Genomic DNA, 10,400 nt, shown 5'->3' with positions numbered 1-10,400 from the left:
TGCTAGTTTGGCAAATATTTGCCTATAGATACCCAACTACATGTATTTATGAACAGTTCGGAATCCAAAACCATCACTGAGAGGTTCTACCATATTCAATGCTTAGAATGAAGCATAGTGTTTTGAAATATAACCCATATATGTCTCTCTTTCGGCTCGAATTACTTTAAATCTCGGTTGGGTCGATAATGTACTCTATGGAAAAGGTCTATGCTAATTTGCCAATATTTGCCCATAGATCTTGCATATCTTACTACATGTATTTATGAGCGGTTAGGAATCCAAATCCATCACCGAGAGGTTCTACCATATTTAATGCAAAACATGAAGCATAGTGTTTTGAGATAAAACCCATGTATACCACTATTTCAGCTTGAATTACTTTTAATCTCGGATGGGTACTCTATGGAAAAGATCTATGCTAATTTTCCAATATTTATTCGTAGATATTGTATACCTTACTACATGTATTTATGAGCGGTTACAGAGTATGAAAGTTGGTAAGTAAGAAAATGGACGTAGTAAATCAGTTACACAAGTCAGTAATTGAGGATTGGGCAGTGACCATGCTTGACACACTTTTTAGCTGTTTAAAACGTATTTTTTTATTTATTTTAATATTATTGATGGAATTTACTATTGACAGGTCATGATATGTATTTTATGTTTAGAAAGATATTATATGGGGTGGTCGTTACGCCATCCAGTATATTACTCAGGGTTTTCTTTAATATAGCTTACTTTCTTTAATATATGCCTTGTCCTTTGGGTATGAATATTTGAATGTGCAGGTATCAATGAAGGAAGATTAGCATAAAATAGTTTATGTTCGCTTGAACAAAGCGAATTCAGAACAGAACTCCAATTTCCAAACAACAGTTTGATTGTACGTGAGGCTTTATATATAATTATTAATTACTTTATGTTATTAAATCTAGTATTCTATAAACAATATCACATTGGTATAAAGTTGTCACTATTCCAAACATCAAGAAAAGTTCTTGCGAGAAGAGTTCTGCTGCTGTACTGGATGATGCTAAAAGTATAAATCACAACGTAAAATACATACAAACGAATATTTGTTATACCTTTAACTTTTCCTTACCAGGCTCTTTTAAATAAATGTCAATATTATTTTTAATCTTCAAATCACTGTTCAAACAACAGGACAAATTACGTCCAATACAAGATAAGCTGATATAGCTTATTTGGACTGAACTGGTACGAGATCTTTTGATTAATGGAAATATTTGGTAAAACTATGCAATAGAGTGCGGTATTCCTATGATTTCTGATATCTACAAATGAACTGAAATGACGACGTAATAACACTTAAAAATACCTTTGTAGTATTCAGGTGATGACTACTCAATAGGTGATCTTTTAATTTGAATGACCGCGTAGATGGCAATACTTCTCTTCCTCCTTTAAGATCAAAAACCTTGGTTGCTTCTGTAGAGGTTCGAGATGGTCTGGGGTCTGAATATTGTCCCTGCACTGGCAAAGTATGAGGTCGTTGTAACAACCTATGTTGGTTATGATTATCCGTATTATAGGATCCTTGAGAGCGCTTGTTTGGGTCGGGCGTGTTTTTATATTGCTGCTGAGAAATTAAACATTTGTATAGAAAACAGATGTATTGTTACTCGGCGGGTGTTTCTAGAAAAGCAGAGGACGCTTACCCTACCGATGCACCTGGTCACCTGGTCCACGCTCCTAGTTTTTAGTGGAGTCCGAATTGCTCATTTGCTTTTGTTACTTAGTGTGTATTATTTTAGTTACTTTATATTCTTTGTATGTCTGTTTTCCATGTCTGGTCTCTGTCCCTGGATTACATTCTTTTGATTACAGCTATAACCTTAGTTCCCTTGATTACTCTTACTCACCAAGGAAATATCTTATCTTATGTAGTTTGGTGAACAATTAGTTTCGGTCACAGTAAAAGAATCAATTTACTCTTTTGAAAACATTATCGTGAAAACTCTCTGGCTATTGACATTTGTGATTACAATTAAAGCAAAACTTGCATGTTCTTCAAGTTTGTTTCCTAAAGTATCAAATGGTCATCATCAGTGTTAAACCGAGCTTGTCTTTCTGTCAATCTACCATTATACAAAGCCTTGTAAATAACAAACTTTTACTTTAAGTATGTTAATCTTTGAAAGTATCATGGTAATACATGGCAAATATATAACGCTAATTAGATTAAAATAGCCTACTTTTGAATTATAGCTAGAGATGTGATCATTAAACGTGTAGCCGTGGTGAAGAAAGTTTTCTTTTAGTTTTTCTTTTTTCTTCTTTGTTGATTTTTCGCCCCAACCAACTGGATGTATGGCCTTCTGCAGGTAACTATGACAATTTCTTGCATGTTCATTACCTAGTAACTTTTTATTGCCTATGTCGTTACTACGTCGGAAAGTTCGTTGAATTATATCACGGGATTTTGGTTGGCTATGCCTATTTGAGGTATTGTTTGTCGCTTGTATGGGGATTATAACATCATTATGAATAATTGATGTATGCATTACGTGTCTGGATACAGTAGGTTTCAGTTGCACCGAATCATTACACGATCTTGGTGTAAGGTATTTAGTTGCTGTTCTTTGGTTTCTTTCTGACTGATGACTTGAAGGAATAAATTTTTTGAATGAATGATGTTCACTTTTAACACACAGTTCTTCTGGTGGAGTGAGTTTGACAGAGTCACGTGGTAGATTAATGATGTTATTCGTGTTAGAAATCAACATTTTGGAGGAATGGCTTCCACTGTAATGTAGTTCATCCGGTTGATGGAGTAACAAAGTACTACGTGGTAGATCAGTGATATTATGTCTTTCAGGAAATGTTCCCTTACCGATAGATTTTCTGGAACCCTACAGTTAAAAGCTGTAAATAGTTATCAACATTTTACATTTCGAGATTTCTATGAATTCTTCATGTGTGGATATAGAATACATAATTAGTACCTCTTGTCACACGTACATAGTTTGTGGTTTCATGTTTGTTCAGTATAATTTTTGCTTGATGTTTGTAATTTGTCTTAACTGTTTCTTTTTGTATTTATTTATTTATTTATTTATTGTTGCTATATTCACTTTGTGTGCATAAATATCTTATTTTTTATTTTTTTTCTCAATATGTTACTTCAGTAGAATGGTGAAACTAACGTGCATTTTTTTCGATTGCTCATTTAAAGTTTTTATGTTGTGTTATTGATTGACATTCTGGGTAAAAGATAAATAAAACCAATTGATTCACATACTAGTATTCAGAAGATCAGATAAATGTAAACAATCAATGTACTACCAAACCTCTTTCAAAACTTAACTTCGATACTCACGGCTGTCATAGAGGGTCTTCAGTCTTACCACAACACTTGTTACTCCCGTAGTGGTATTAATTCAATGTGGATCCTGAAAAATTCGAAAGATCGTATGGAGATCCTTCATTCAAAATAATATCAGAATATAATAGCATTATGATTTTTCAACACTGTATACTTCTATTCCCCATACTCAGTTAAAATCCCGACTCAAAACCATTATACATCGTTGTTTCTCAAAAAAAGATGGTACACCTAGATACAAATATATAGTTCTTTGTAAGATTCCTCATACTTTGAAAGAAATAATTTCAAATCATCTTCCAAATATACAGAGGAAGATGTTTTCAAAATGCTGGATATTTTAATCGACAACATATTTGTTCAGTGTGGTGGACGCGTTTTTCAACAAACGGTCGGCATTATATTGGGAACAAATTGTGCCCCTTTACTTGCTGACCTATTCCTTCACTCTTATGAGGCTGACTTTATAGCTGATCTGATCAGAAAGAAAGAATATTGTTTGGCTAGATCCTTCAATCTCAGTTTCCGCTATATAGATGACGTATTATCTTAGTTTCGGGGATTTGATACATCTCACCTATCCAAAATAACTTGAGATAAAGGATACTACAGACACTGTGAAGTCAGCCTCATATCTTGACCTACACTTAGAAATCGATGATAAAGGAAAACTATTGACCAAACTTTACGACAAACGTGATGACTTTTCATTCAGAATTGTCAAGTTTCCTTTCATCTGTGTAACATCCCTCGGCTCCTGCGTATGGAGTGTTCATATCACAACTCATACGTTATGCCAGAGCTTGCCTAAACTACGCAGACTTTTTGTATCGCACTAGAATTCTAACAAATAGGCTTCTGGAACAGGGTTATGTTGCAACAAGATTGAAGTCATCACCACAGAAGTTTTATGGTCGTCATTATGAACTCGTGGATCGTTATGGTGTATCCATCAGCACCATGGAAACTCATTTGTTCAACGTGTCACAGTTTTACTTACCTCTTTCCTCTACCCCGGGTTTGACTTTTTATGAGCAACTCGGCAGGTGTTTCTAGAAATGCAGAGAACGCTTACTCTACCGGTGCACCTGGTCCATGCTCCCAGTTCTTAGTGGAATCCGAATTGCTCATTTACTTTTGTTACTTTGTATGTATTATTTTAGTTACTTTATGTTCTTTGTCGTATTTGTCTGTTTTCCATGTCTGGTCTTCGTCCCTGGATTACATTCTTTTGATTTCCGCTAAAATCTTGGTTCTTTTGATTACTCTTTTATGTTTGACAGAGTTGTTTTCAAAAACAATAATTCTTAGCAGTTCATTGGATTTGTATTTTCATTAAAGATATTCATTTATTGTTTAATCTAAGTCGTTAAATATGGTAACGACACGAAATATGAAGGTTAAAATAATAAAACAATTTTATGAATAAATGAATGATTTGGTAGAATTTTGTTTGTGAAAGATTTGCTACTTTTGGACAATTTAAGGAAAAAAACCTTTTTTTTTTTCATTTCATGGTTACATACACACTGTGTCAAGATGGCCGACTGAATGATGGCCAAAAATGAAGTTTGACCCAAAACATCATGTAAGTAAAAGAGGGTTAAATACTATATAAAGAGCCTTTTTAATAGATACTATCTCACTGTTATATTTACAATGGTACTTCACACATAATACAAACCAAGTTCGATAAAGGAATTGTTGACTTCTTTGTGAGCTTGATGTCGTCATTCTGCAATTGTACTGCGATTGTGTACTGGGATTTAGGTTTATATTCCTGATGGTTGAGGCTGCAGTTAACACAAAATATTTAAAATCTTGACAATACATGTAATTTAAATTAGATCTCTACATATGTAAATGTAACACAGATAAGATGTTATGATAACCCCTACAGTAAGCCCAGGTGAAAATATAGAAATTTATAAGATTGTTGAAATGTGTTTTCTATAATGAACCACTTACACGTTAGAGCCGTAAAACATCGCCGAATTAATTAGCCCTAAGTCTCATTATAATTGATAAGACAACAACAACAAAAACAAAAACAAACAAAACAATGTTAGTTAAAATTTCTTATTTTTAATGAACACGGGCGGTTTATTTTAAATGTAATTCAAGTACCAAACAAGTTATATTACCCCAAAACTTGTTCCGAATTATAATAAACGAAACATGTACCTTACCTTGTTCCGAATTATTATAAATGAAACATGTACCTTACCTTGGTAAAAAAAGATCATCTTCTTGCACCCCTTCACCAAACTATAATGAAACAGTAGCATAAAAAACAAACAAGATTATCTCGTCAACAAACGTTATATGAAATGCAAATTTGATCGAATTACAAAGAAACTCAAACGAATGTGGAAAGCTGCTATTAGAGGGTGACACAGACAGGCAAATGACAAATGAAACATTAGATTTTGACCTCATGAATAACGTTAAATTCTTGTTAAATTGAAAATCTAAAAAATAAATTCATCCTTTTTCAATGAATGAATCACCATACCAAGAGATTTGACCTTGAAGAATGGTCAGACTTGTGTAAACTTCTTCTTGTCTCCGAGAACATTCTGACAAGTCATCAATTTAATATCTGCGCTAGTGTGGTGGATATAGTAACTTTGTAATCTAGAATTGTGATAGAAAACAACGTAATCATGAAAAGATATATTCTTGACTAGATTTTAAATAAAATAATATCTTTAAAAATCGTCAATGTAGATAAAAGAATTTTCACCTAATTAAAAATAAAAATATGTTTTAAAATCATATAAGCGTATCGCAAAGTAGCCTACTGAAAATGAATAAAAGACTAGGATTAAACGAATTCACAATTGAAACTAATCTTGTTCATTTAGAACATGTATATTACAAGTAATGACTTCACCGGATTTCTAACGGGTCATAACTTTAACCCTCATTGAATATCATATCCCCTCTTTGGTGGATAAGGCTTGCCCTGTAACTTATTGATTACAACTGGCACTCTTTCATGCTTTCTGAGGAGAGCAGCAATATAAACAGGTTTCAAACAATGAAGTCAACAACAAATAAGATAGATGAGAACAGACATTGTCATTTGGTTTATCAGTTTATAACGATTGTGTTCATAATTATTCTTGTCATATGTTTCTTTTCACGTGAGATAGGGATATTATGCTTACCTGACAAGAACCGATCCGGAATTTAAAAATAGTTTCCCTTTTATATTCACATGGATACATATCAACAAACCCAAATCGTTTGAGAGGGAAATTTAAATTTGATTGCATTTTAAGTTGGGTGAGATATTTTTTACAATTCTTATTTCTCGTAGTAGATTAATTTGACAATTCGAAGGTTTTTTCTGTGAAAAGAGTTAACAGAGTTAAGAGTGACGAGATATGTTCTTTACTAAATATCTTTTATTGTTAGAGGTGTTGTTTTTTTAAGTAGAAGCGTGTGGGTCAGATCTACTAAATATATTCTATTCAAATTGTTTATTTATATATTTTACAAAGTCGTCGTCTTAATCATCTACATATATGCTATATTTAAGTTTGACTTCTTACATCCCAAACATTTTTTATTACCACTCTATGATACCAAAAAATGTTGAAAGTGAGAGATCGACGTCTTAACAAATAGCCTTTTGACAGGTGACGCTTTTAAATATATGCGTGAAATCAAAAACTTTGGCAACACCGCCTGCACTAAGTCCAGCGTCCTTGACCACTCGGCCAGCTAGTTTATATATAGAAATATAGCTTTCGCTGGCCGGGTCATTTCTCCTCACAGGATAAATCTAGGGCTGTAACTTAATACAGGATGTATGGTAGTACCGGACAGCTCATCTAGGTGTTGTTATGTAGGATATGTATATAAGGATTGAAATTGAGGAGGAGGATTACCCCCCCCCCCCCGCCCCCGATTAAAGTTTATTCGAATGTTCTGTAGTTTAGATTCAGAATATATAAGCGAAATGAAACGTTTCTTCAGTATAAACCGCAAAGTATTTTTTTTAAATATTAATTTCATTGATTCAACAGCTACCAGTGAAAGTGCCTAATCCATATTCTAATCAGATTCAGGTCCAGTTTTTGGTTAGTTGTACGTTGATATGGATTTATAAATCATTTGTCTGTTTGAAGTTGATTTAATCTTAATTTAAGGAAACGTATTTGCCATCAAAAGCACATCCTTTCCTTAACTTTAACTTTAAAAACTCTTTCGGAATGTTTCTCTCTAAAATAATAGAATTGGAATAAAAACTAAAAGTGATACTTTGGCTAATTAAGACTTAACCATTAAACAAAGGACTTACAATACAACATTGTATGTCAAATAAAGGAAAGTTAAAAAAAAAGATGTTAAAATATGAAAATAAAGGCGGCTTTTCAAATATGAAAACAAAGATTGATATATATATGAGACCTTACATCATGCAACAATAACAATTATTAACCTTTTAAGTATTTTTAGAGGTATTCAACATATTAAAAAGATTGAATGAAGTCGTCAGCAATAAAGGTAGCGTGATTTAACGTTTTTCTTGTAAAAAATCAATTTTTAAAAATCTGCTGAGCGGAACAAAACGTGATTTGTGCAGGTTATAGAAAAATCCATTCAATACAATAGGTTGTCAACAAGAGTAAAATATATTTCCGAGTTAAGTATGCCGTAGGTTGAAAACCCTTAGCTCTGAAAAGAAACTTGAACGCGAGCTCCCCTCTGATGTTGCAGAGTAGACAAAAAATTATAATTTATATAAAAATCCCTTGAAGCATAGACTGTATTACAGATATTCAGTGACAATTATATAATTTGCACGTATTCTTAGATACATATTATTTTTAATAATTAATGTATAGTTTGTTCTTTAACCTGTAGTACTTACTTCCAGATAATCTTGACTGGACAATTTTAGCCTTTTCTCAGTTGTAAGAATGTGAAGAATAGGAACATTTCCCCCCTCAGTGACATCGTGATGTAATATTTGCCACTTGATTGGTCTCTAGGAAATTCAACATCACAAAATGAATTAAATTCTCATAGATTTTCTTCTTTTCCACCAAGTTATCAAGTTAAATGTTCCCATTTGTTCTGTAAGTGTCAAATTAACAGCTTTAGTGATGAGAATGACATGTTGGAACTTCCTAATACACAAGTAATAAATCTTAAGTTACATAGCTTTTACTGGAGTAGGCTGCGGTAGAGAAAAATAAATATTTTCTTACCCAGAACATAATAAATAGAAAAAGGAACAGATATGGTGAAATGCAACAAATGCACTATCGTATTAACTTTATAAAAAATGTAAATACTTATAAAGATCAATAAGAGGTCTTCAACATGTGTAAATACACCTTTTCCTCTACATGAAAGTTCGTATTTTAGAAAAAATTTACCATCCTACGAACAGTCCCGTTCTAAGTAAAAACTATCGTAGGGAAAGAGAGGAGTACTGGATACGCAGACTAGGTACTGCAATACCTTACGGATGCAATGCCAACATCACAAGTATAGGAAACCTTTCAAGCCAATATAACAATAACATAAATGTGATGAATTCATTTGACAAAAATCCAAGACGGGAAAGGAGTCATGGCCATCATCACTATACATCACCTAAGTTACATGATGTCTCCATAGATGGTCTCCTTCCTTTCATACAAAAACCTCTTGGACTTCATCACATTAGAACCAAACTATATTCTAGCTCTCACTCTACTACACTTCCTTTACAAAACAAGTCTTGACACTCCTGTTTCTGACCCCACTTCATCATTATACAGACTTGTTGCCATCATTTTGGATATTGGTTTCCACAGACTCTTTAAACCAGTTTGTGTGAAAAGTCAAGATGAAGAAAAACGATCATTTCTTCCACTACCGTTTGTCAACAAAGGTATAGATGCAATTAATTTGGCTAACATCCTCCATCACAAAAACGTTACCAACAAAATTCCCCCATATTTCAAAGACAAATCCATACCAATTATTTCATATTCCTATACTTCACCCATCGCATCCAAAATTTTCAATTATAAAAGGCTATTGCAGAACCTCGAGATTGAGGACTTCAAGGCTAAACCACCTGACTGTTCTTGCAAAACCTCTCCATTTAAATATGGTCCTTCTGGTCACGTCGTTACGGGAGATTTAACCATTATCAAAAACGAATCTCTGCGCAATATCCTTTCTAAAGGTCCCAAGTACCGTGAAACACGCTCCATAAATTGGAATTATAACTTTAAAGTTCTTATGGATGCCGTCGAGGATTATGCAAGAAAATGGATAAAACGAGAACAAGAAGACATTGATTCTCTGTCCGAGTGGTTGAAGGCCGTGAGGTCTTTAATTTTGAAACGAATGAAAGTTTTAAGTAGGTCAATGAGTGCCAAGGCTACATCAGTTTTCAAAGACCCCGATGTAGCAAAAACATTGTCTACTATACATGACAAATATGTTGTCGTACCAGCAGACAAAGCCCAAAACAACATTGTTTTTGTCTGCAAAACGTTTTATATCCAATGTTTATTATCAGAGATAGACGTAGAAAATAATAGCAGTGATAAGACCTACACTGCTACTACTCTTTCCAAAGAAGAGATTGTGGAAAACCATAAATCTGTGCTATCCTCTTTTGGTCTCTCTACCAAGGACGATGATTGTGATTTATCGTCTATGTACTGGATTTCTAAACTTCACAAGAATCCATCAAACAACGTTTCATAGCTGGATCTGCAAAATGTACCACCAAACCTCTTTCAAAACTTTCAACTTCTATACTCACAGCTGTCAAAGAGGGTCTACAGTACTATTTGTTACTCCCGTAGTGGTATTAATTCAATGTGGATCCTGAAAAATTCAAAAGATCTTTTGGAGACAATCAGTTCAAGACTATTATCTGAATATATTAGCATTAAAACCTATGATTTTTCAACACTGTATACTTCTATTCCCCATACTCAGTTAAAATCCCGACTTAAAAACATTATACATCGTTGTTTTTCCAAAAAAGATGGTACACCTAGATACAAATATATAGTTCTTGGTAGAG

General features: G+C 33.4%; 1 protein-coding gene across 2 annotated transcripts; it reads right to left on the bottom strand.

Annotated features, from left to right (window-relative positions):
- Positions 1-422: 422 nt before the first annotated feature.
- Positions 423-6,667, bottom strand: LOC148623677 (uncharacterized). Of its 2 annotated transcripts, none has more exons than XM_088565693.1 (7): positions 6,523-6,667; positions 5,865-5,986; positions 5,577-5,617; positions 5,034-5,142; positions 2,220-2,876; positions 1,343-1,600; positions 423-1,036 (listed from the first exon to the last, which is right to left on the bottom strand). In XM_088565693.1, exons 2-7 carry the CDS (start codon positions 5,925-5,927, stop codon positions 989-991), a joined length of 1,176 nt encoding a protein of 391 aa, XP_088421819.1. In that variant the 5' UTR covers positions 5,928-5,986; positions 6,523-6,667; the 3' UTR covers positions 423-988. The 2 variants fall into 2 exon arrangements, with proteins under 2 accessions (XP_088421819.1, XP_088421818.1); XM_088565692.1 differs by having other exon boundaries at positions 1,343-1,603; positions 6,523-6,665.
- Positions 6,668-10,400: the final 3,733 nt, after the last annotated feature.

Source organism: Perna viridis, chromosome 2, assembly GCF_037379345.1.
Source record: "Perna viridis isolate PV_CMFRI_1.1 ecotype Kerala chromosome 2, ASM3737934v1, whole genome shotgun sequence".
Taxonomy (NCBI): Eukaryota; Metazoa; Mollusca; class Bivalvia; order Mytilida; family Mytilidae; genus Perna; species Perna viridis.
This window is presented reverse-complemented; position numbering and strand designations above follow the sequence as displayed.